The 27,958-nt window shown below is 39.9% G+C and overlaps 1 protein-coding gene across 4 annotated transcripts in view; it reads right to left on the minus strand.

Annotated features, from left to right (window-relative positions):
* Positions 1 to 27,958, minus strand: part of COL14A1 (collagen type XIV alpha 1 chain) — a 237,272-nt gene that overhangs the window by 88,698 nt on the left and 120,616 nt on the right. For all 4 annotated transcript variants that reach the window (NM_001445065.1, XM_005662880.4, XM_021090550.2 and 1 more), the window contains 10 exon segments: positions 1,325 to 1,483; positions 6,085 to 6,194; positions 8,967 to 9,109; positions 13,729 to 13,867; positions 14,011 to 14,049; positions 14,777 to 14,941; positions 16,944 to 17,087; positions 17,297 to 17,420; positions 19,694 to 19,833; positions 23,397 to 23,453. In NM_001445065.1, the coding sequence (NP_001431994.1) occupies positions 1,325 to 1,483; positions 6,085 to 6,194; positions 8,967 to 9,109; positions 13,729 to 13,867; positions 14,011 to 14,049; positions 14,777 to 14,941; positions 16,944 to 17,087; positions 17,297 to 17,420; positions 19,694 to 19,833; positions 23,397 to 23,453 (1,220 nt within the window).

The raw sequence follows: 27,958 nt of genomic DNA on the forward strand, positions 1-27,958 counted from the left end.
GTAGTGACTGAAGGGAATGTGATTTCTTTGCCAATTTGAAGTCTCCTAGTCTTATATTCCACATTGTATAATGAAAAATATACTTTAGGATGATTTTTTATTTAAATAACCATTAATGATTAAAGGATAAACTTTACATTGGCAACAGCAAAAATATAGTTTTAAAATGCCCAAATCTAACCCAATCTATCTCTTCAAAACCACTATGAGGTACCACTTGACACCAGCCAGAATGGCCATCATCAAGACAATAAATGCTGGAAAGGGTGTGGAGAAAAGGGAACCCTATTACACTGTTAGTGGGAATGTAAATTGGTGCAACCATTGTGGAAACGGTATGGAGATTCCTCAGAAAACTAAAAATAGAATTCCCATTTGATCCAGCAATCCCACTTCTGGGCATCTATCCAGAGAAAACCATGACTCGAAAAGATACATGTTCATTGTGTTTCATTGCAGTGTTCGTTGCAGCACTATATACAATAGTCAAGACACAGAAACAACTTAAATGTCCATCAACAGAGGAGTGGATAAAGCCAATGTGGTACATATACACAATGGAATATTGCCCAGCCATTAAAAGGAAAGAAATAAATTTGCAGCAACATGGATGGACCTAGAAATTACCATGCTAAGTGAAGTCAGTCAGATGCTGAGACACCAACATCAAATGCTATCACTTACATGTGGAATCTAAAAATAGGACACAATGAACTTCTTTGCAGAACAGATACTGACTCACAGACTTTGAAAAACTTAGGGTTTCCAAATGAGACAGGTTGGGAGGTGGGGGGATGCACTGGGAGTTTGGGTTGGAAATGCTATAAAATTTGGTTGTGATGATCATTGTACAACTATAAATGTAATCAAGTAATAAAAAAATGCTAAATAAATAAATAACCCAATCTATCTAATCCTGTATATAATAATCACGTTTTGTACAGATTTATATCTGCTTCTATAAATGAAGTTCATTTACAGTTTGATTCTCATTAACAATATTTTATGTGAATTTTCAAATATGAATATTTTTCTATTCAAAATTTAAAATGCATTTAGAAAGTATAGTAGCCTAATTCCTGGAGCATCCTCCTTGTAACATAGCAGAAGCATATACCAAGAGCTTTGAATGTTCATGTTTTAATTCATTTGAAGAGGCCATTTATCTCTTTATCTATCCATTCATCAATCTATCATTCATCCATCCCTCCATCCATACATCACTTTACCAGACATCCCCCCACCCCTGAAAATAGATAATTATATTTTAAGAGGATTTTTTTTTCTTCAACAATAATACAGCTTCACTTATTTATCCACTTACTGGTGCAGAGTTTCCATTTGGTCCTCTTGATCTAACCATTCTCCCTAGGACTTCTACACCATCTGATGTGATATTAGACGATGCGTTTATTGCCTTCTCACCCACTTCCTTGCAGTCAATAACCACTTTGGCCATAGTCTTGCTGACAATAATGTGTAGCTGATAAAAGTAAAGATGTTTTAGAAGCAGGAAAAAATAGTAACCAAATTCACATAATTTCATGATTCATCACCAAAACAGTATGAAAGAGAAGAGAAGGAATTCTGTCACTAGGCATTTTGCTTAAGGAGAAATATTCTTTCTTTTCTTTTCTTTTCTTTTTTTTCTTAACTACTTCCATGATTGTCCCGCATTTAGGTACCATCTCTATTTTTATTTCGTTAATACTTTTCTTTAAAATGACTGGAAAAGGATTTACTTTTTAAAAATCTAGCCTTTCTCTAAAGCCATAACATCTTGAAATCATAGGATTGCTGTTATGTCTTTTCTGAATGCAGGTTAAACATGAAAATATTGTTTTAAACGCTGGTGGATTTACCAGGAAAAAAAAAAATCTGGAGTTCCTGTCGTGGCTTGGTGGAAACAAATCCGACTAGTGGCCATGAGGTTGCAGGTTTGATCCCTGGCTTGCTCAGTGGGTTAAGGATCCGGCGTTGCCACAAGCTGTGGTGTAGGTTGCAGACATGGCTAGGATCTGACATTGCTGTGGCTGTGGCATAGGTTGGCAGCTACAGCTCTGATTGGATCCCTAGCCTGGGAACTTCCATAGGCTGCTCATGAGGCCCATTAAAACAAACAAACAAACAAAAAACTAAGGTACCACTAGTGGTTGGAAAATCTCACTTTGATAATATTTATTTAATTTAAAATGAGGAGAGGAGATCTAGGATCTAAAAGAGAAGAAAGGATGCTTTCTGGTGACTCCAGGCCCAAAGGAATGAAAGCCCTTTGGTTTAATGTATGATGTAATTTCCTTCAAACTGTAATCTCTAGAATCTGGAGATCCATGATAATATATGCAGGAGTCTACATATTCACTGTGAGGATTTGTAAAAAAATTTGTGTTGTCATGTAGATGACAGTCAATGGACCGTATACGCTGGATGAACCTCATTGTAAGCTCTACCATGATATTTCAGGGCTTATAAATGCATTTCAATTTACAATGACGCTTGCCTCTTGCGTACTATTTGCTGTGGCAGTCTCCTTGTTTCGTGAGCTGAAAGAGTGGGAATTAATAGGCAAATAATGATTTCATATGAAGTGAAAGCCAGAAAATTTTACCAACAGCTGCATGGGAAAGGTATCATGGTAGTTCAAAGAGAAGAAGTATAGGGAATGTAAATCATGGTTATGAGAGAGTTACAACAGCTAGCACTGTATTTGCATGGTGAGCAGAGGTTGAATGTCAGTCTTTCATATTAAAATAGTGTTGCTTTTAATTTTATCAGTTTTATTAAACTTTATTTCATCGCTGCATAGGAAGCATAAAAGCATAAAAATTTAGATATCTATATCTATATCTATATCTATATCTATATCTATATATATATATATTTTAAGGCCACATGTGCAGCATAGGGAAGTTCCCGGGCTAGGGGTCAAATCAGCTGGAGCTACAGCTGCCGGCCTAGCTGTGGCCACAGCAACACTGTATCCAAGCCACATCTGCAACCTACACTGCAGCTTGAGGCAACACCAGATCCTTAACCCACTGAGTGAGGCCAGGGATCGAACCTGCATCCTCATGGACACTGTGTCAGGTTCTTAACCTGCTGAGCCACAACAGTAACTCCTAGATCATTTTTTTACTGAGTGTTTTATTTAAGTCACATCATGATTAAAATAATTTAAGTCAACAGTGGCGGCTCTTGAAAATTCTTTTTCCTACAAAAATGACTTAACCATTACCTAATAAGAGAAACAGTGTAAAGTAAATCCCCCAGATTACTTGCTTCACCTCTTTTATTATACGTTAGAAGGGTTTAATTTGAATGAGGTGTGTTTTTGAGCCTTGGAATACCTTTCGTTATTATAAATTTTAGACATTTTCATGTTGGATGCTAGACAACCTAACATATAATATCCATGCTTTACGAACGATTAACCTGTGGGGAGATTATGCATATGTTAAAAAAAAACAAAAAAACTTTTGCTTTGTAAAAGGAGAATTTGAGAAGTTTTTATAAACTATTGTGTTTCATTTATATAATTATTAACTTTTTGGAAGTGACCTTGGGGCCACACTGTATATCCAAAGTGTAAAAAGTAAAGTTAACTGAAAATTAATGAGAAATCAAAGTGATTTTGGTTTTGGTTTTGTGGGGGGTTTTTTGTTGTTGTTTTGGTTTGATTTGGTTTGGTTTGGTTTTTTTATGGCTACAACTGTAGCATATGGAAGTTCCCAGGCCAGGAGTTGAATTTGAGCTACATTTGCCAGCCTACACCACAGCCACAGCAACATGGGATTCCAAGCTGTATCTGCAACCTATATGCCACAGCTCTGCAGCAATGCTGGATCCTTAACCCACTGACCAAGGCCAGGGATCAAACCCATATCCCCACAGAGACAACGCTGGGTTCTTAACCCACTGAGCCACAACAGGAACTCCAAGTAAAGTATTTTTTTACTTATAAGTTTATAAACAAATCAAATTTGATCTCTGTAAGTTGAACTTGAATCAAGATTTTCCATTAACAGATTTATTAATAAAGTAGTTTGTTACATGATAAGCCTGTACTTTTTTTTTTTTTATTTTTTTGACTGTTTGGCTTTGCTAACACTTAAAAATGGAAGAAGGTTTTTCTTCACACAGCTTAAAAAAACTTGAAGGGTTATAAATTTGAAACCAATTTTAAATGAATCTTATTTATAGGTCTTTGAGTTCTTCTGTTAAGGTAAGTAAAGCTTAACATTTACCTAAGATTCACAAAGGAGTCTCTGGAATGAGAGTTACAAGTTCATGCCCATATCAAAGACTAAGATGGCAATGTTCAAAAAAAAAAAAACAAACTAATAAAATCTCCCATACTTTTCATTTCCCTTGTACTATTTCTTGACTACTTTGTCATTAACTCTGCCTAACCAAAAAAAGAAAAATGTCTAGAAGTTGGTAAATAAATGACAACAATTCCAAAGAAATACTAAAGAGACTATTTTGAACCATGACCTAATAAATCATTAGCAGCTCATGCGTTTTTAAGATGCCTTGTACTTCTGGTTGCACAGTCCTATTAAACCAAAAAAAAAAAAAAAAAATTTACGCAAATTTTCCTATGCAAAAAAAGGGTAATCATTTTGTTATGCAATTGTTCTTATGCAGTTATAGTATTAAAAACCCCAGAAAGCAGCAACATGTGTAAATTTGATAGATCTGACTACACTCTATGTCAGGAGACAGAAGTCAAGGTGAAGACTGCTGTACAACAACCCTTCCCTTCCTCTGATGGGACAAGAAGGGCCTGGACAAGAGGCAAGGCTTTTTACAGCACCATCCAGCAAATGCTCTGCTCTCCTGGCAGTCTTGGCATTGCATTCCTTAACAGCCCAGAGATCAATGGCATTATTTACCAAACACAGAAGAAAGAGTAAATTTTGGAAGTCTGTCTGTCTCCTCCAGGGATCACCAAAACGAAGTTTGTCCGAGATGTGAAATGTGAAGGACCAGAGTTCTATCACAAGGGCCAGGTGAAAATATGAATACCGAAAGGCAGGTTTTACAAAATTATTTCTCAGGGTAACTTATATGATGCCAAGGATGGGTAGTTTGTAATAATATACATAAGTCTCAGGGCAATCCATTTTCATATTTAACAGGATTTGGCTGCTGGCACTTTATGTCTATTGGTGGCCAAGTAGACCAGCAACCCTTCCTGTATCACATACAATGTAGTGAATTAACAACTATCCCCTTAATAATACAGGTCCCTCTTCTACATGGAACCTGGACCACTTCTACTGTAGGGAACCCAAATTTGCCACCCCAAAATGTCTCTTTGGTATGAAAATGATTTCGACCTGAAAACAACCAAGGTCCAAAGATGCAGGAAGAAACTTTGACCTTTCTTCTAACTGCCTAAAAGAATTGAGACAGAGGGCCCGTTCCTGGAACCAAGCTATCACCAGAAATAGCTACAAAGACTATGGCCTGGATATGGTGGGGGGAAACCTAGGCAGAGCCTAAAGGGTCAAGTACATTCTGTGCCCCATGGTCTCTGCATGGCTCAACAAATATTTATTTACCAAATAGTAGCTTTTCCATCTCCATGTAAATTGCCTTCCTCCCCTTTGAAGTCCCACACCACCACCCTCAACATCCTCTTGTCTTTAGCTGAAGGTGGTATTTAAGGTGAAAGTTTCAATTACCTTGGTGAGTTACTCAGCGTTCTTGGGTCTCTCCTATGTACACGTGTTATTAAACTTGGGCTTGAGTTTCTCCCATCAGTCGGTCTCATATCAATTTCATTCTTAGACCAGCCACAAGGCCCTTGACGGACAGAGGAAAATGTCTCCCTCCTGACACTACTAATGTCTCCAGGGATCCTTGATAAAATGTACATTTTAGGGTCCTGCCCCAGAACTATCAAATCAGAATCTCTGGACATTGTCATCAAGCCTGCAGGTAATTCTTATTCCAGTGGAAATATGAGATCCAAAGCTCCATGGACTGCTTTGGTTTTGGTTTTGGTTTTACATCTCTCTGTTGCTTTTCCAACAGCAAATAGAATAGAATAAAGAATATATGTATACAAGGCCTTACCTTATGAAAGCTTCCATAGAAAATTTTCCTAATTTCAGGTCCTTCAAAAGTAACAGTTTGAAAATCCCCACTGTAGTCATAGTTGAAATATGTTAGGGTTTTCCCACCATCTATTCAAACAAAGGAAAATAAAAACGTTTTACAAAGTATGAAAATGGGTAATTTTTCTAAGCGTCAACGGCAAGACTGAAAATGATGTAACTTTGTTGTGAGGCTCTTTTTAGGACAAAGTGATGAGTAGGTAAGGACATGATCTATAGCCCTCGGGTCCCCCCAGGCTTTCAATTGGCCAGATTAACTGACCCAGCCCTGTAGAGATGAGGCTGAGGCAAGGACCCTCCATATATTCCTCCTCTGTACTTCCTCCCTTGCCTAGACTCTCATTCCTGCCCCCTTTTGGGGGATGGTCATGCGAAGTTGGAAGCAGAGGCAGACGAAAAGGAAGAATGAAGTGAATTAAGAAATGAAATTAATCTTAAGAAATAAAAAACAGACCCTTTACCTTATTAACCACTGGAGCAACCAATTTTCCCAGGACATGTAATTTACATCACCCCAAATTAGTGATACTTCAACATGTCTTTTATTATGAACAAACAAATAAACGTACTTTTGAGAATTTATGTTACCAGGAATATTTTATCGCCAAAAAAAAAAAAAAGGAATATTTTTGCACTCATTCATTCCTAGGTTACAATTTAATTTTTCATCCTGCTTTCAAAAGGAGTGAGGAAGTTGTAATCATTTCAAGAGATTTCTTTGTTTTCAGGTCCTGGGTGTATATATAGAGTTAGCAATTTACACCTTATTAATCTAAAGCTTTCTCTTAGATTTAAAGGGAAAGATTTACATCTAAAGATTCCTCTTAGTTTCAATACCAGTGCAAAAGACTTTCACATTATTTAGCTGTTGATTCATTTCCACGTATTGAAAAGTCCTTTAACAAACACTAGTTGGAAATAAGCTTAAAATACTTTCCTTATCCAAATGTTTGCATTAGTATCTAACAATAGGCACCAACTTTGGGTTTCCAGCTTGACAGGAATCCTAAACTAAAAATATATTCAGAAAACTCAGAATGTTAACCAAAACCTTGCTTCTCTTAAGTGATTATCATTTGTGACATTCAAGAGAAAAGGTCAAGACATTTTCTTTATTGTTTCCTCCTCAACTTTCCAACCTCCAAACAACAGAAGGTCTCATTCTTCAGAACGCATCTCTCTTCTTTCCAGACTCACTGTCTAGATGCTCTCATCCAATATTAGGGCTTATGAATCACATACATACAACATTTAAATTTATACTTCCCTCCTAGAATTCTTTCCAAATATTCTGCTGCCACTTGATATTTTGGAGGGATATGAAAGAGGCATTGCAATATTGTGATTTCTAAGAAATACATATTTGTTATTCAAATGACCAAAACATTTCTCATACATACTTGGTCTTTGTTATGGGTCCTGGCTCACAGCTCCTAAAACCCTTGGAATTTCCTGTGGTAAGAGCCATAAATGTGCCTTTGTTATGTTAATAAGGTGGCTTTTGTAAAGCCCTGTGGGTAGCCTAAGGAAGAAGGCTGGTTGCCTAGAGAACCAATCATGTGATGAGAGGGCTAGAACTTTCAGGGTCCCTTCTCCAATGGCTAGGGAGGAGAGAGGAATTGGAGATAGAGTTCAATTGTCAATATGGCCAGTGACTTGGTCAGTCATTCCTATGCCATGAAGCCTTCATAAAAATCCGAAAGGACAGGGTTCAGAGGGCTCCTGGGGCCAGCGACTACATGGAGGTGCTGGGACAGTGGTGCACCTGCAGAGGGTATGGAAGCCCTGAGTCACTACCCCATGCCTGCTCTAGGCCTCTCCTCCTTCTGCCTGTTCCTGAGTTGTATCCTTTTATAATACCCTGGCAATCTAGAAAGCAAAATGCTTCTCTGAGGTCTGTGAGCCACTCCAGCAAATTTGGTGAACCAGAAGAGGAAATTTGTGGGAATCTCTGACATTGGTCAGACATCCAGGTAATGAGTTCCCATTATGGCACAACGGAATCGATAATGTCTCTGCAGCACCCGGACACAGGTTCAATCCCTAGCACAGCACATGGAGTTAAAGGATCTGGCACTGCCACAGCTGGGACATAGGTTGCAACTGCTGCTCAGATCTGATCCCTGGCCCTGACCTGGGAACTCCATATGCCTTAGGGCATCTAAAGGAAAAAAAAAAAAAAATCCAGGTTATATCCTGAGTTGGAGGGGTTGTTGGAACCTCTAGTTTGTAGCCCCGGTAACAGGCTGAGCTTGCCACTGATGGCTGAAAAGGAGAAGGAGGGGGGCAGTCTTGTAGGAATGAACACTCAACCTGTAGAATCCGACACTACTTCGGGGCAAACAGTGTCAGTTTTGAGTTGAATTCTTAGACACCCTGCTGGTGTCCAAGAATTGCTTGGTGTTGTAAGGGCAGCTTGTCCTCCACCCTCTACCTCCAACATATATGTTGGAATCAGGCCCAGGAACCCAAAAGAGGCATCTTACACTTACTATATCCAAGCACAAGAAGTGACTTCTGATCCCATCCCTCCCACTGATCCCGCCCCCATTAACCCTGCTCTTTTCCCGCAGTTTCCCCATTTCAGAAATTTTCTCTCTCCATCGGGCTCACTACCAAATCCCGAGCCTGGTGCCAGCACATAGTAAGAACTCCAGGAATATTTGTTGAAAGAAAATAGATAAACAAATAAATCAACTACTACATAGTTCAATGTTAGTATTCGTGAATGGCTTAAAATAAGTGAGTTACTCCACCATACACACTAAACAGGCAAGATGGCACGTCACATACATTACTCATACATGTGTGTGCAAGTGTTTTACAAATACATATACTTACTATCTAAAATGACTCCAACCAATGGGTCCGAATTTTTATTTAAAATCTCCCAAAGAGCAAAGGGCTCCTCTGGAGTATCAGGAAGAACGCGGAAGAGAAAACTGATTGTGTAGTCAGAGGGCAATCCTTCTGGATGTAAATATCTGAAAATGGAAAGAAAAAGGTATATTTTATTGTATCCCTCTTGCAGAAGTTAGTTATATGATTATAAAAGCAAACACACTTTCATTACCCAAGATGTGAAAAAGAAGAAAATAACAGATTACCATTAATCCCATTCAAAAGTGATCACTGTTTTGGTGCATTTCTCTCCGTTTTTTTTTTTTTTTTTTTTTTGTCTTTTCAGGGGTCCAATCGGAGCTGCAGCCGCTGGTCTATGCCACAGCCACAGCAATGCCAGATCTGAGCCTCGTCTGCGACCTACACCACAGCTCATGGCAACACCAGATCCTTAACCCACTGAGCGAGGCCAGGATGGAACCCACATCCTCATGGATACTAGCTGGGTTTGTTAACCACTGAGCCACGACGGGAACTCATCCTTCCCTCCAGTCTTTAAAGGATGTGAAACCACGTACCAGACCCTAAATCTTTGTGTTTTAAAGTAAAAAGCCTTTCCTTTAGCCTCCCAGGCCTCCCTTCAGTCTCAAAAATCTGACTCAAGAGTTGATGATTAGGAAATATTGTTACAGCTAAAAACTAATTAAAACAATCTCCATTATGTTATGTCCTGCCTTGACCCGCTAACTTATTACTAATGTTTACTTTCTGGTTAGGTTATGTTGCACCGAAGTGTCTGGCTTTTCCCAAATAATCTCTTCCTTGCGTAGTTGCTTTCTTTTACTAATGGTGACTTTCCAGTTAAAGTTACATCGCACCTCGTGTTTTCTTTTGTAATTGAAACCCTCCTTAACGCCCCTTCCCTGTAAGCAGTCTTCATTCCAGAGAGAAGGGCAAGGAATGATAACCTCGAGGACAACCAGAAACCATGACCAGGCCCCCTGACGCCAGCCTGGACGACTCTGAAATGATCTACAGGTGAAGAATAATACAGGTACCTTTTTTTTTTTTTTTTTTTTTTTTCCCACAATGGGAACTCCCCAATCACAGTTTTGTGTGTGTGTGTGTGTGTGTGTGTGTGTGAGTGTGTGTGTCTTTTTTTGCTATTTCTTGGGCCGCTCCTGCGGCATATGGAGGTTCCCAGGCCAGGGGTCCAATCAGAGCTGTAGCCACCGGCCTGCGCCAGAGCCACAGCAATGCGGGATCCGAGCCACGTCTGCAACCTGCACCACAGCTCACGGCAACGCCAGATCATCAACCCACTGAGCAAGGGCAGGGACTGAACCTGCAACCTCATGGTTCCCAGTCGGATTCGTTAACCACTGTGCCACGACGGGAACTCCAAAATTCTTTTTTTTTTTTTTTTTTTTTTTGTCTTTTTGCCATTTCTTGGGCCACTTCTGCGGCACATGGAGCTTCCCAGGCTAGGAGTCGAATCGGAGCTGTAGTTGATGGTCTACACCGAGGTGGGTCTGCAACCTACACCACAGCTCACGGCAACGCCAAGATATTTAACCCACTGAGCAAGGCCAGGGATCGAACCCACAACCTCATGGTTCCTAGTCGGATTCGTTAACCACTGAGCCACGATGGGAACTCCTAATACAGGTACCTTAATCAATAATCCTGTCTTCTGAGCCAAACCTATAAAACCCCTTGCTGTCCCCTCTCAAGTCAGGACATAATTTTGAGGCACTAGCTTGCCGTGTCCTCCTTTGCCTGGCAGGGCAATAATAAAGCCGTTCTTTCTCTTTCTCAAAACTCTGTGTCTGAGATTTAATTGGTGCCAGTGTACAGAGGCCACATTTTTGGCTACAAATATAAGTTATTTGTCCAATTTACATAATTTTGCCTTTTTCTTTGGACTGTTTACCTCACATTCCATATTTCTTTAAATACTATTAAAAGCAGTATGTTTAATGTCTTCCCAACCTTTTCTTGTCGGGCTATTCCATAATTTATCTGACGGATCACTTCTTATTAAACAGGTAAACAGTTTCACATTTTAGTATCATAAATGGTTTCTATCTGCAGTTCTTTTATAAAACTTAAGCCATGGTCACTTCCTACCCCTTGTGTACGTAGTTGTAACAGGGTAGGATAGTTACACAGGTAGTTGTGGAAGTCCTGGTAGGGGACCACAGAAAGACAGGGAAACCTAGGGAACTTTGGGAGACCACTCTAAGTTAATAATTGCTCGAGAAAGCCATCGGAACATCATGGAATGAAGCAGGCTGGCTTAACTATAAAACCATTAGCACAAAATATGCCTCAGGTCATTATATGGAAGATACAATGAGGCCCAACTTTCAAGTTCAGCAAGATCATGATCCTTAGGACCAAGGACGGGAATTTAAGGGAAGGATGACCTTCCAAAGGAGGAGCCCCTCATTATATGGAAACCTGAGATGATTCAACATGTTTTAGCATCTGCTATCATCTTTCTGCTGATGTGACTAAGCACCAGGATGGTCCTGCTTTGACCTCATAGGGTCGATCGCTCTTACCTGATACAAGGGAGGAGCTAATGACGTAAGCCTGACATCTATTTAAAGAATGAGGAAGAAGGGGGACTTTCTGACTCCCCACTTTCCTTAGTTACAGACACAGTCCATCTAATCCCCAGAGCAGAGCCTCCTTGCCTGCCCACTTGGATCCCTCACAAATGTCCTATCTTAATAAATCTATTTCTTGCCTATCAGTTTGTCTCTTGCTGAATTCCTTTTGTGCTGAGGAAGTTCCCAGGCCAGGGGTCTAATCGGAGCTCTTGCTGCCGGCTTATGCCAGAGCCACAGCAATGCGGGTCTGAGCCGAGGCTTCAACCTACACCACAGCTCACGGCAGTGCTGGATCCTTAACTCACTGAGCCAGGCCAGGGATCGAACCCGCAACCTCATGGTTCCTAGTCAGATTTGTTAACCACTGAGCCACGACGGGAACTCCCTGGAGTCACATTTTTAAAAAGTCATCCTGGGGAGTCCCTTGTGGGGCAACAGGTTAAGGATCTGGTGTTGTCACTGCAGTGGTTTGGGTCGCTGCTGTGGTACAGGTTCAATCCCTGAGCTGGGGGCCTTCCACATGCCATGGGTGTGGCGAAATTATTTAATTAAAAATCATTCTAACTACAACTTGGAGCACTGACTCTAAAAAGGCAAAGGTATGGAGTTCCCATCGTGGCTCAGTGGTTAACGAACCTGACTAGTATCCATGAGGACACAGGTTCAATTCCTGGCCTCGTTCAGTGGGTTAAGGATCCAGCGTTGCCATGAGTTGTGGTGTGGGTTGCAGACTTGGCTCGGATCCCACGTTGCTGTGGCTCTGGCGTAGGCCGGGGGCTACAGCTCCAATTATACCCCTAGCCTGGGAATCTCCATATGCTGTAGGTGCAGCCCTAAAAAGATCAAAAAAAAAAAAAAAAAAAAAAAAAAAAAGATGGAGGAGAAAAGAGGAGCCAGCACTGAAATGGAAGAGCTGGTCATGTAGACAGAAACTTAAGACAGTGTGTGTCCCAGAAGCCCAGCCAGGAGAGTAAATCCAGCAGGAGGACGTGATCAACTGTATCAAAACTGGTAACAGGCTGAGTGAGATAAGGGCTGGGAACCGAGGTGGAGGCAAGGGCCCTGCTGACTGGATGAACAATTTCAGTGGGAGAGTAGGAGGTTTTCCTTTGGCAATTCTCATTTTTGGCTAGGCCTCCAGGAATGATTTTCAAATATCCCTTTTAATATTCATCACTAGGCATCATGGAAAGAAAAAAAAACAACAACAAAAAAACCTGAAAGGTAACGTCAAGTCTGAGGTTTACCTAAAACCACATACAGTACCGTAATAGGCTTGAATTCAACAAACAGTATTTTGGAAGAAGGTGGAAAAGCAACTTGTTTGTAAATTGCATAGATGAATTTAATACTCAAATATGATCTCCCCCACTTTTTCATGCATATGTGCACACTATATCAAAATGTGGGCATGGAAAACCTTTCACATTAAAATGCTGAAGGTATTTTGCGAAATGTTGACTTGGCAGGTAAAGTAGCAGATGACATCTGAGAGATGACTTCCTTAAACCAGAACTCCTAATCTGCCATCTCAAGGACCTCCGGAGTTTGCAGAACTGCTGAAAATGGCCCCAGGAATCCCAAGGTGCTTCACAGTCTGTGGAATGACTTGATAATGCCATTTTTACGTAAACTATAGGGAGTTGCTCTCATGATTTTCTCAAAGATAAAAACTGCCTGAATTCATGGCCCTAGCATAAAACGGTTTCGGGGAGTGGGCTCTGGGCTTGATGGCCAGGTGCAAATCCCAGCATGGTCCTTAATAAATTAGGTGACGTCACTCAAGGCATTTAGCCTCTTTGTGCTTTAATTTCATTATGTGTAAAATTAAGATAATGAAGGACTCTACTTCACAGAGCTGTTGGGAGGGTTGAGTGAGTTACTATACATTTAACAATGCCTGGTATATGGTAGTGCTATGTAAATATTAACTGTCTTTATATTTTTCTCAAATCAACAGATATTAACGTTCAACTAGCATTATGTGTGAGTCTAATGTTTTTAAATAAATCTAAACATCATCTGCTCTATCCATCATGGAAAACCTGCTGGGAATTTTCACAGCATATTTCAAGCTGACACCATTTTCACACTAAGATGTCATAAACAATAATTGGCTTTAGTATCTTGCAATGAAAACATACTTGGTTGGCTGGGAAACCAGGGCATCTTTATGAAGGTGGTAACAAGGGTACACATTGAAGGTGCCAGGCTCCATCGAAACCCCTTCCACTGATGAAAAATCCTTTTCAACCAAACCAAACAATTCCATCATCTTAAACCCTAAAGAGAGAGAGAAAGAATTATAAACAGACACTGTAGGATTTTAAACATCAAAATTAGTTTATTAAGGATTAAAAAAATCTGGACCCCAAATGGGAGTTATTTAATATATTTGTATTTGGAAAATTTGTGATACTGCATACCTGCAAGATCAATGCCATCCTTATGCACCAGTGGGCAGGCTGGAAGACAAAACAAACAAGATAAAACCCTAATTCAGATATTTTCCAAACATATTCTTTCCTTGTTCTGAGGACAGGAAGCTGACATAATCTTTACGGAAGTCAGTTGTGGAGGAAATTCAAACCAGATGTGGCTATGGCTTTCTGTGAATTCCTGAAGATTGAAACACTGTCGCTTCTCCTCTTAAAACCAAAGGGTCACAGCTCTTTCTCCTCTGCTGGGTCCACTAAAATCTATGGTGTTCACTTGAGTGCATGTGTTAGAAGAAGTCCCACTGCTGTTGTGTTACCCTAATGAGCAGCCTTAATACATTTTTGCAAACTGTCTGCTACAGCTAAGAGAGTTGCTTTTAAACACAGCAAACTGTTCCATCTGCAATGGATGGGCAATGGGGTCCTACTGCAGAGCACAGGGAACCGTGGTATGAGTGGGTCCCTTTGCTGTACGACAGAAATTGAAGAAACATTGTAAATCAACTACCCTTTTTAAAAAATACAGAAACACAGACTCTCATCGTTTGAGGGAAAGTCTTTACCAGCCTAAAACCCTAAAACGTGAAAAGGTGAGGTTAATCTCCACATGCTCAAAACCACCCAACTCAATATCTGCCTGACAAACAGCTCTCCACGTCAAATTCTTTGTGCAGATCAGGATAGGGCTCATCACTGAACCAGTATAAATATCTCAGCCTTTAAGCAATGTAAGGGCAAATTCCAAAGCACTAACTTGCTGACGCAGTTTCGCAGACAAAAGTAATCAACTCATCTTCAATTTTCTTAAAGGCGTCGAAGTCATCCACAAAGAAGACATGCCGGGCACTGGGCTTACTGCCAATGCTAACGAGCTCCGAGTAATCAGCATCGGCCACGCCGACTGCAAAAATGCTGTAGCCTGTGGTGGAAGGGGAACATATTTCGGATGACTTCAAATTGCACCAAAAACAAATGATGCAACATAAGACACGTCCAAATGTTTAAAATATGTTTATTTAGGAGGGCCCGTGGGGGTGGATAATTCATTCTTTCACAGTTCTTCAGAATTCTGCATGCACATAATTCACCATTGGGTAGTTAACCCATCATCCCCTAAAGAAATGTTCCATTTTAAGGACGCTCAAGAGAGCCAGTGCTTGAGACAAAATAGTTACCATTTGAGTCCTATTTTTATGTTTGCATATTTTTAAGAATTATTTTAGTATTTATAGGATAAAGTGGAGTTGAAACAGAGAAACTTTAGCTCATTTCTTTTTTCAGAAGTAGAAGCTGAGACATTAATAGGCTTAGAAGCTTGAGATGGGACATAGTTCAATGCTCTGTAAATAAATATTAAACGAGTCTTTGCCACACAGATCTTATACAATGTAAACTTCACCGTTTTTTTTTTTTTTTTTTTTTTTTTGCTTTTTAGGGCTGCACTATATACGGAGGTTCCCAGGCTAGGGATCCAATTGGAGATACAGCTGATAACCTATGCCACAGACACAGCAACTCAGGATCAGAGCCATGTCTGCGACCTATACCACAGCTCACAGCAACACCAGATCCTTAACCCACTGATCGAGGCCAGGGATCAAACCTGTGTCCTCAGGTTGCTAGTCAGATTCATAAACCCCTGAGCCACGACAGGAACTCCAAACTTCACATTTTGCATTCTCCATTTGATAGGTGAGAAGGCTGAAGCTGAAGAGTTTCTGTGATGAGGTCCCCTCCCCTCCCTTAACCCGGTCCTTTTCATAGTATTGCACTTAACTGATGGAGTTTCTTATAGAGGGCATCCTGTATATAACAAAAGCATTAGGGAAAATACAGCAAAATAATAGATTTGTAACCTGGAAAGTATTTTTAAAATCACATCATCCAGTTAATATTAAGAAAGATCCAGGAGTTCCCGTCGTGGCACAGTGGTTAGTGAATCTGACTAGGAACCATGAGGTTGCGGGTTTGGTCCCTGCCCTTGCTCAGTGGGTTAAGGATCTGGCGTTGCCGTGAGCTGTGGTGTAGGTTGCAGACGCGGCTCAGATCCCACGTTGCTGTGGCTCTGGCGTAGGCTGGCAGCTACAGCTCTGATTCGACCCCTAGCCTGGGAACCTCCATATGCCGCAGGAGCGGCCCAAGAAATAGCTAAAAAGACAAAAAAAAAAAAAAAAAAAAAAAAAGAAAGAAAGATCCATATTAAGTGAAGTAAGCCAGACAGAGAAAGGCGAATATCACGTGATATCAGTTATATATGGAATCTAATACAAATTATAAAAAAAGAACTTATTTATTTATAAAACAGAAACAAACTCCGAGGTTTCAAAATTAAATTTAGGATTTCCAAAGGGGAAATCATGTTGGGGAGGGTATAAATTGGGAGGATGGAATTAACATGAACACACCACTATATATAAAATAGACAACTAACAAGGACCTGCTGTATAGTGCAGGGAAGTTTACTCAATGTTCTGTAACAACCTATGGGGGTGGCGGGAGAATGGATGTATGTGTATGTGTAACTGATCCGCCTTGCTGTAAACATGATGCTAATATTACATTGAAAATTAACTATATTCCAATAAAATTTTAAAATGAAGGAAGGAAGGAAGGAAGGAAGAAAGAAAGATAGATTGATTTAGAAGAGTTCCCTGGTGGCTCAGTAGGTTAAGGATCCTGCTTAAGTGGCACTGTCACTGCAGCTACTAAGTCTCTGCTATGGTGTGGGTTCCATCCCCCGCCCGGGAACTCCTGCATGCTGCAGATGTGGCCAAAAAGAAAAGAAAGATTTTGAAGTATTTAAGTCATGCTAATGTATTTGGTATTTAGAAAACAACCATGCAAAGAGTACTACTGGTAGCCACGATCTGTATTTAGACAACAACAATGCTTATTGTTTTGCTTATCTATGTAAAACATACCATCTAATTGCATCTCCTTGGAGATTTTGTTCACATCATCTTGTGATCTGCCATCAGTTATAACCACAATGACCTTTGGGATGCCTCTTCTGATCCCTGACTCTGCAGTAAACAAGTTATCTCGGACATGCTTAATTGCTTTTCCTGAAACAAAGGAAGGCAACAGTTCAGTTTCATTCCCTTCCATTTTTGCATTGCTAGAGATGAGAGGGCAGGAACAAAGTTCTTATACCAATGAAAAATCTTTTTCTTTTTTTTTTAAATCTGTATTACTATACTTCAAAAAGAAGTCATTTCGGTAATTAGTAATAATTAATTACTTTGGGTCTTAGCTGGGTCTTTTTTGGTCTCACCTGTTTTTGTATTTCCTCCTTTGTATGAGATATGTTTAATTGCATCAAGAAGAGTCTCTTTGGTTTTGTAAGTGTTCAGTTTAAATTCTGTCCTGGGGTCATCAGTGAACTGAACCATTGCAACCTGGAAAGAGAAGATGTGTTTGTTTTTACATATATGTAGACGTCTCCTAGGCCAGACAGTATACACTATAGCATGATTACAACCATAGTTGTTTTTGGTTTTGTTTTTGTTTTTGTTTGCTTTTTTAGGGCCGCTCCTGCAGCTTATGGAGGTTCCCAGGCTAGGGGTTCAATCAGAGCTACAGCTGCCGGCCTGCGCCACAGCCACCGGCCTGCACCACAGCCACAGCAACACAGGATCCGAGCTGTGTCTGCCACCTACACCACAGCTCAGGACAACACTGGATCCTTAACCCACTGAGTGAGGCCAGGGATCGAACCTGAAACCTCATGGTTCCTAGTCGGATTTGTTTCTGCTGTGCCACAATGGGAACTCCATACAACCACGGTTTTAACTTCTTTCTTAACGCGCCCACAATTTCCTTGGTTTAAAATTTCAGACAAGTTACCTACCAAATCTGACAACACATTCACTAGCATTTTTTCTCTACGTACTTTTCAGCAAGTTGTTTATTTTAAAAGTCTCTCCCTAAAGCATGATGGCTTTGTGCCATCTCATTTGACAGATGGAAAAATGGCAGCCTAGGCCTTCTACCTTGACAAAGTTCACAGAATCAAAGTTGGATTCTTTATAAGGATTTCTTTATGAAGAAAACCTGTGAAGTAATGACGACTATTCTACCACTTTACAGATCAGGAAACTGAGGCACACAAAGTCAAGGAACAAGTAAGATTAGTAGAACAGTCACTGGCAGAACCAACAGTTGAGGCCAGGTAATTCTGCTTCAAGATCTGTGTTCTTAATCATTACAATATAAATCATCCTGATTTCACTTCCTATAATTTGCTTCTATTCCTGTGCAACTTTGGGGACATTTCAAATTTATTGGCTTCGCTTGTTTTTCAGAAGGATGATGAAGGGAGGAAACACAGTCTTCATAGTGCTTTCTTGGGTTATGTGAGCCTTCAACTGCTACCAGTTTGTCAAAGTCTATTGGAAAATGTCATTATCCTTAGGATTCTTTCTCTGATTTCTCTATTCAAAACAAATTTCTCCTCCCTGAAATGCCTGAGCATGTTCCTCTCTTATAATTCACCTGACACCCAAATTTTCTCAGACATTCTTATAAAACATATTCCCAATCTGTTCATTTCAGGCGTCTATCATCTTGGCATTGGACCATGAGAGCAGCATCTTAACAGGTCTCTCTCCATCCACTCTCACCTCTGCTAGGGTTCACACTCCACAAAACAATCAGAATGATCTTTTTAAAAAGCAGATCAGATCTTCTCTCCTTAAAACTTCTCAGTGGCTTCCCATTGCATCTAGGATAATACCCAATTCTTTCAATGGCTCAAGATGATCTGAGACTTCAGTCTTGAATAAGAGTCAAGATGATCTGGCTTTACCTTCATCTTCCACCTTATCTCTTCCCCCCTCTCCCTTGCCTCACATGCTTATCCACTATATTCCAGCCAGAAGTTTTAGGACCTGAAGCCTCAGAACTCATTCTCATCTTAGGCGCTTTGTACTTCCTATTTTCCCTGTCTGGAAATTCTACTCTCAGATCTTCTTGGCTTCATTCACATGTCAGTTGAGAAGCTACCTCTTCAAAGAAGCCTTTGTTGACCATGCTATTTAAAATAACCTCCAGTAAATTTAAACCTCAGTTCAAAAGCTCACTTCCCTATTTTATAAATTTATTTGTCAATTTATATCTACTTTTCACCCTCCTCCTCTCCCTACCTTTAAGAATATGAACACCGTGAAATTAGGGCCATTGTCTATCATGACCATTATGTCAGTTCTGTACCTAACCAAATTACGTCCTCAACAAATGTTTGTTGAATGAATAAATTTGTGGGTTTTGTTCCACTTGTTCTATTGTAATCTGTGACCATGAACTCTTTCAAGATTTTAATGTCCTTGAGGGCAAGGAGAATACGGGATGGTCCTTAAAAGAGATACTCTATCCAAGCATATAGAAGAAACGTCTGCTGAGATGGCCATTCTAACCTTTCTTAGTTTGCTGAACTCAATAACTTTTAAGGATTAGCAAGACAAAAGCGGGGGGGGGGGGGAATTAACAACTTCTCTAGCTCTATCAGATACCAGTAACTGCTTCCAAACCCAAGTTTGTCTATTCTCTCATTTAGGTTTGGATCCAATCAGTATAGTTCTCTACCCATAATCCCTGACAAGTAGCCATCATAATAGCTTGGAATAATTTTTTAATACACAGAATGAATTAATGATTGATCTGTTATCCTTACTTGAGTTCCATCTGCACCAATCTTGTCCAAAGCTCCAACAGTGCTGTAGAGGAAGTTGGTTATCTTATTGAAATTTTCATCTCCAATACTCCAGGATCCATCCACCATAAACACCAGATCTGCTTTGGCAGCTTTACATACTGGAGACCAAAGGAGAATTTTGAGTCAGAAAAAAAGGGAAAAACAGAGTAGTCATTAAATGACCAAAACAGAAAATAGTTTCCCTCTAGAGCTCTTTCCTAAAGGAAAAGTATAAATCACATTCCAAATCCCTGTTCATGATACTTTCTGACCATCATTTCTCTCCCATACGCCAGTTTCCTAGTCATGACTAAGAAGCTTCTATCAAACATGTGGAATTAAAGAGAAAAATATCCACCTATCTCAGCCCCAAAGAATAGAAATGAGGGAAGGGGAAAATGTGGAACTAAAGTGATTTAGAGACAGCAGCGTCAGCAAACACTCCAGTGCCTACTGATGAGAAGGTAATCTAAACTACTGCTCTGTGCACCCTGCCCTCTGCTTCTTGAGCTAATAACGTGAGAGACTCCGCTTCCAGGGGGAAGGCATGCCACACAGTGAAAGCAGATTAAGCTGAAACTTGAAGTGCATTTGGACTGAGGCCATGAACTACTCTTATTTCCAGCCTTGCTCACAAATTCTATGACTGTCTGCCACCCACTGATACATACGTGTCAAAAAGCAAACACTAATGCTAGCTCAGGAACACTCTGTTATCAGTAGGTAATACTAAATCCACACTAACAAGCAAAAAAACACATTAACAAAAACCTATTCCACTGAAAGCATTTTTTAACAGTCCTGTATTACGTGCCATTTCCGGTTATCTATGCCCCACTTCCCTCTTTTTAGGGTAGATCACAGTAGCGGACTCTGTTTTACGACGAAACAAACAATTTAGTCCTTAATAATCTGAATTTTTTTTGTAGGTCATTTGCACACAAATAGTCTGTGTGGTAATGCACCTTTCTTCTTTCTTTAGGAAAAAAACTGACTTGATTTTTAGTTTATTAAGTGCAACTTTCTTCCCTTAAAGCTATTTGCAATGTAAAATAAACCATCTCCAAGTGAGTTGGTACTCCAGGGACAATAAGGAACTGGTGAGGGTGTCCTCAAGAGTCCCATGACTTATAACATTTTGCAGAGATCACAAGATCTGTCATTACGAGCTTATATATATAAAACTTTGCTGTTTCCAAGGACAGTTAAAATCTAGGCTAGGTTTTATCTTCAAAATGAGAGGAAGGAAAATCTACTTGAAACCCTACCCCAAATGAAAAATTCACTTCATACAACAAAGAAAAAAAAGAAAAGAAATCAAAATGCATGAAGGAATAACTTCTGGCATATGAAATTGTGTTTTTAATTTTCTTCTCTGTACTCTTTCCTATTTCTTCATGTTTGTTTGCTAAATATTCAGTATCACTTTAATAATAAAAATTTGTAGGCTTTTTCATTAAATACACTCAGGACAAATAAAACCTAAAATAAACAAGGCATTCAAGTTGCAAAAGCCCCACCGCCTAAAACCACTGTGATGAAAACGACAGGACCAATGCTTCCACATTGTCAATCCTCACTCTCATAGACCCGTCCACATGGCACGTCTCCCATGACGTTCATGAATGCAGACTGAATGATACTCATGCTCCACTATAAATAAAAATACTCTGACCTCAGTGAGTTCTATAAAGTTTGTGTCAGAAATGTCTAGTAAACTCATCAAGTAGGATTCTGTTTTAGTTCCAAGAGTGAAAATCGTCATGAATTTCTCATTACCTCTTTGTTTCCTTGACCCCTACCCTCTCCAGCATCTGATCCTTCTGACTAAGCTTCTGTCCGTTCTAGGACCTCTGGTCCTGGCCACAATGTCCATGAGACATTTGGTTCATACCAAAAAATTCTTGAAATTTGGTCCTATCCAAATGTCTATGAGCATATTTGATTTTAGGCTGGACCAAATATCAAGACTCTTTCGACAAGGACTAGATGTCTTATGGACATTTTAGTCGGGGCCAAATGATCCCCAAAATATCAAGGATCTTTTGGTATGGACCAAACCCTGCTGTAAGGTGGGAATAACTTATTTTTCATTATATCTGATATATAACTGGTACCTTTTTTTTGGCTTTTTTTTTTTTTTTTTTTTTTTTAGGGCCGCTCCCGCAGCATATGGAGGTTCCCAGGCTAGGAGTCAAATCAAGAGCTGCAGCTGCTGGCCTACACCACAGCTACCAGCAACGTGGGATCTGAGCCATGTCTGTGACCTACACACTAGCTCACGGCAATGTCAGATCCTTAACCCACTGAGCAAGGCCAGGGATCGAACCCACATCCTCATGGATGCTAGTCAGATTTGTTTCCTCTGAGCCACAATGGAAACTCCGATATAACTGGTACTTTAAAATGCATGGAAGTCTTCTCAAACCACCTTCCAACTATGTGCTCTACCTTTATCCTTTCTTGCCCCAATCCCTCCTCCCCATTTCATCAAGGTTATCTTTCTCAAACACGGATTTCTGCAGGTTACCCTCCCTTCATAAAACTCTTCATGGTTCACCATGTCCTATAGGATAAAGCCTCCTTCTTCAGGCACACAAACCACTTCATAACTCAACTTGCACCTTTTCACTTGTGGTTCCCCAAACTCATTATGCACTTAGATCACACCATGACCTTGGGTGTTCATCTCTCCATTATTTATCTGTGAAATTCATTCTTCAAAATGTAAATCAAATTTCTCCTCCTTCTTTACAGGTAATTAACCTGCAGCAGCATTAATTATTCTCATTTTGGGGCTACCATAGTATAAGTCCCATTTTCTAACTCACATCCTTTGCTGGTAATTATCTAGGCAAGCATTTATTTCTCTTGCAAGCCTGAAATTAAGCAGAGAGCAGCAACCATAGATTGTTATTGTATTCCAAGCATAACAGTTTTGGGGATGAAGACTAGGGTTAATAAATGTTCCTTAACAGAATAAAAACATTAATAATCGCTACTGTGTTTGGAAGTTTTTTTTAGAAAATTCCTTAATGGCTCAGGTGAGAGGTGATGAGAAACTCTTACGATGAAGTAGAAAAATAAACTGGAAGAGGTATTTTCACAGGTAAGCTGGAAAACTGTTACTCTCATCCACTGAACTATAAACTACATCCTCACTCACAAACCACGTAACTTATGGTTCCTTGGTAAACATGTCCTACTCTGCTATTTTTAACGAAATGAACGTGAAGAAATCCTCAGAAAATCTACGCTGAGTATACAGGATCTATGAGATAGATTTTCACTGAATATATTTGACATATAACACTGCATAGATTTTAAACATACAGCATATTACTTTGATGCACTGATATACTGTAAATGGTTGCATATTTAGCCCCTAGATATGGTGTTAGATATCACTGCATCACTCACTAAATATGATGTAGTGATACTTAGCACCTCTATCCCATTATATAATTATAGCACAATATTGTTACCTAGATTCATTATAGTACACATTAGATCTCTATCTCTTATTTCTCACTCATTATAAGTTTATACCTCACAAGGGTTTAATAAGCATGTGTATTAAGGAGAAAATATCTTTTATTAATACCTTGGTTTTTAAGTGGACAAAAAAAACCAACAGAAATACAAAACCTGAAATCACATCATGATTATATTATTCTTTTACCTTCTTTCGCTGGTGGAATCGTTGGAGGAAAGGTAGGTGGTGGAGTAGGAAGTGATTCTATAAAGGGGAGGGAGAAATAACATCCATTAGCCATCTCATCTGTGGCAAAGAGAAGGGGGTCAAGGAGTCACAATTCTTCAGGTGAATCAATGATTTTGACAATTGTCTCTGCGAGAATTTAGTGAACTTAGTACCCACTGTAAATCAACCACGCCTGCGAAAATCAGTTCCTACCATCCCCTCAACCTCCGCCTGAAGGCTTGAAATGCCATTTTGCCACAATTCTGTTTACCCAGCGGGAGTCTATGTAATTTAAGCGTCAACTGCAAGGTGCTTCTAACGCTGATTTAAGGTAGGAACGCTGCCAGCCTTTTTCAGATTAGTCTCTGGCTGCTTTCACACATATATTAAACTATATTTCCATCCTGCCTAAGGACTGACCATCAGTCCATGTTCAATAGGACTTTCTCCCTTTTCACCCTGCATCCCTAGGACTGGTCCTCAGGAATCTGATTCACTCTCTATTCTGTTCAGGCTGGGTCTGGAAAACTTTCAGTTCTGAGAACCAAATGGAAGGACAGTGAGAAGCTACAGATGTCCAGATCTGTTCACCCTACATGACAAGGGCTGAGAAGTCTGTGTAATATGTGGAGGTGTGGTTGGGTCAAGGGTCATGGGTAGAGTTACATTAGAGCAGTGACTTCCACGCCAATTTGGGTGGCAAGGCACCAGGAAGTGATGGCATCATTGGGTAAACACCTGAATGTTATTTTTTCACATATTTTTTTTTCATTCTATTTGGTGCTAAAGATGTATGAAAAATTGAGAAAAGTCTTTTTATTATCTCAGTTTAATATGAGAGAAAACCCTCAACTAATCATAGCCATTCACACAGAGGGAGACAGTAGGCACCAAATAGCTGGAAGGATTTGAGCTCAGACAGAATGTTTGCTGGGAATGTGGTAAAGGGAAGTCTTTCACTGGCAGGAAGATTGGAAGAGATGAATTTTAAGGTCTCTTCCAATTCTAAGAGCCAATAAAAGAACATTATTTGAGTAAAGTAATTCAACATTTAAAGGAATGAGGTAACTGTATATTACTGATATGGAAAAATTTTGAGATTAATCAGCATGTGAAATAAATTCCATTATATTATATATATATATAAAAGAAAACCAGGTATAATTTCTTGAAGGAGACCAAGCTGCTACAAATGAGTATTTCTGGGAAGGAAAAATGAGGGAAGAGGGAACACGACAATGCACTTTCTACCTATGGCTGCATTATTATAAATTTTAAATGACATATCATTTTTGTTCCAACATGTGCCTTATAGCAAATATATTTTTGTTCACGTATGTATTTACACTACAGACAGAAATTTAACAGGTGTTAACACTTTTAAAATAGACAAAAATCACTAGTTAACATTTTCACTTTTATCTTTTACAAGTAATTTTTTTGAAACTAAAATTTTTCAAAAGTAAAAACTTTGAGAAATTTTAATATTAAAACTAGGATTGCAAAACTTTTTTTGAAAGCACTCTGAACAAGCTTCTAAAGCCAGATTTATTTTTCTTAAAGTCTGTGGAAATAGTGGGTCATCTTTATAATTATGCATTTTCTTTCATCTTTTCTTTTTTTCTTTTTAGGGCCCCACCTGCAGCATATGGACATTCCCAGGCTAGGGGTCGAATTGGAACTGCAGCTTCTGGCCTACACCACAGCCACGGCAATGCGGGATCTGAGCCACATTGTGATCTACACTGCAGCTTGTGGCAACGCTGGATCCTTAACCCACTGAGCAAAGCCGGGATTGAACATGCTTCCTCAAGGATACTAGTTGGTTCTTAACCTGCTGAACCACAACAGGAACTCCGATTTTGCATTTTCTTTAATGTAAAAAACTGAGGCATATCCTCAGTTCAGTCAATAAATTAAGAACCAAGTGAGTGAACGGCTGTGGCAGCCAGATCAACATGTTTGGTCAGAACATCTGGCCTAAGAATCTCTTGGATAAGAAGAACCACCATGCATGGGTGACACGTGTTTATGTTCTCTATGTGGCATACAGATGGTCCCTGTCTTCCAGTATGTGAGAAGCTGTCACATGGAAGAGGGAACAGTCTTGATCTGCATTGCTTCCGAAGGCTGAACTAAAGCCAGTGTGTAGAAACTCTAGGATGACAGATGTCCCCAACAGAAGGAAAACATTTACATCAGAGCTTTCCAAACTCACCCTTGATGGGTAGTTAACACTTGTGAGGTTAAGGTTAGGGGAAGTCAAAGCAGACCAGGGGCCCCAAACTCAAATATTTTTAGAGGTCAGCAGAGTAATGAATGTGAGACAGGACTTAGTCTAAACATTTAAGGAATAACAAACTTGAGAGCACATATACATCTAAAAGAGACAGCAGTTACTGGGTTTCCGTAGACTAGCACCATGAGGATATGTGTGCCCTGTATCGTCAGATCTTTTGATTTTTTTTTGCTTTTCAGGGCCACACCCATGGCATATGGAAGTTCCCAAGCTAGGGGTCCAATTGGAGCTGGAATTGTCAGCCTATGCCATAGCCATAGCAATGCCAGATCTGAGCCACATCTGCAACCTACACCATAGCTTGTGGCAACGCCAGATTCTTAGCCTACTGAGCAAAGCCAGGGATAGAACCCACATCCTCCTGGCTACTGGTTGGGTTCTTAATCCACTGAGCCACAATGGGAACTCCATGAATTTTCCAGAATACTTTAAAACTCCCCCCCCCCAAAAAAAAGACCCAGAGAAAACACCATTGATTGTAAGAACTAACACCATGGCCATCGGTTTGTGACTTTCCAGAAGAAGGTCACGGTGATAACAAAAGTACTTGTTCCATAGGAGACAGGCTGAAAAGTTCCTCAGCAGGCTCTTTTCATTGGATCTTTACTGCCACCAAAGGAGGTAAGAGAGTAGGTATTTAATTTTATTAATTTTCTAGTTTCTCAGATAAGCCCTTATTGACAATTTAGTGTAACTTTTTAGGTATTTAATTTTATTGATAAGCAAAACGTAGCTCAGAGATACTGACTTGCTCAAGCCCACAGCACTAAACAGAACCCCAATCAGACCTGTTAAACTTGAAATCTTTTTTTTTTTTCCTTTCCCCACGCCAGGGATTGATCTCCTGCCACAGCAGTGTCAACACCAGATCCTTAAACTGTTAGGCCAGGGAACTCCAGACTCTAAATCTTATGTACTACCAGGCTCGTACTAATTTTGAAATTACATAATCCTCTATCCATAAAACAAATTCTAATGAGCAATAAAAAACTAACTACCGATATATTCTTCAACATGGATAAAGCTCAAAAATATGCTAAGTGAAATATGCCAGATGCAAAAAGCTACATCTTACATATTCCCATTGATATGGAATGTCTAGAAAAGACAAATGTAGAAGACAAGAAAGTAGACTGCCTGGGCAGACTGTGGGAAAGAGGTCTCTCTGTTGAACGAGCATGAAAGATCTCTTTGGATTGATGCGAATGCTGTAACATGGGATTGCGGTGATCACTGCACAACACTTTAAATGTACTGAAAAAAAAAAAAAATCACTGAATTGTAGGAGTTCCTGTCATGGTGCAGCAGAAACAAATCTGACTAGGAACCATGAGGTTGAGGATTCAGTCCCTGAGCCTTGCTCAGTGGGTTAAGCATCCGGTGTTGCTGTGAGCCGTGATCCTGCATTGCTGTGGCTGTGGTGCAGGCTGGCAGCTACAGCTCCGATTCGACCCCTAGCCTGGGAACCTCCACATGCCGTGGGTATGGCCCTAAAAAGACAAAAGACAAACAAAAAGAAAAACACTGAGTTGTACACTTAAAATGGATCAATTTTATGGAATGTAAGTTACACCTCAAAAGCACATGTGTAATGTAAAATATTGACTATGTGAGTGTTATGAAGTAAAATCTTTGTGTTAAAAAAAAAAAAGTAGATGATTCAGTTAACTATGTCTTCACCTTCTTTGTCTGAAGGTCATATATTGATGCAGGGCAACTGAAAGACATGGGTAGTAGAATTTTCTAAACATCAGAACATGGTAGAGGGGCTACCTGGAAAGGCCATCGCCCACCACCTTTTCAGACATTAATCTTCAGGGTTTTCAAGTTTAAGTTCAAGATACTGGATCGGGGACACACAAATGCCCCCCAGAATTCACTACAATTCAAGTCATTTTAATGTTTGTGGCCTCTAGGTCAGGAATCCTTGATTCAAATCCATACCAAGAAGTTGACAGCATCCTTGCTCTTTAGAAGATGTAAAAAGTGCTTTGTTTTCATTTTATCCTTTGCCTTTCCCTTCAGTGCATCAGCTTTTCAGCCAGCTTGGAAAAAGCACCAAAGTCTCTTAAGTAGGCAAGTGTAGGGTCAGCCAGTTGGAACATCTTGGCTCCCTTCCCACCTCATGGCTGTAGGAATATGCCATTGTTTTACGGTTGGGACCCAGTCCTTACACTTCATTTCACACTCCACATACCACAAATGTTCCTAATGGAAATAGATCACAATATAGGCCATTGTT

This window comes from Sus scrofa, chromosome 4, assembly GCF_054392235.1.
Source record: "Sus scrofa isolate SSC_HxYL_T2T_F1_AM1 chromosome 4, Sscrofa_HxYL_maternal_Yorkshire_Landrace_v2.0, whole genome shotgun sequence".
Taxonomy (NCBI): domain Eukaryota; kingdom Metazoa; phylum Chordata; class Mammalia; order Artiodactyla; family Suidae; genus Sus; species Sus scrofa.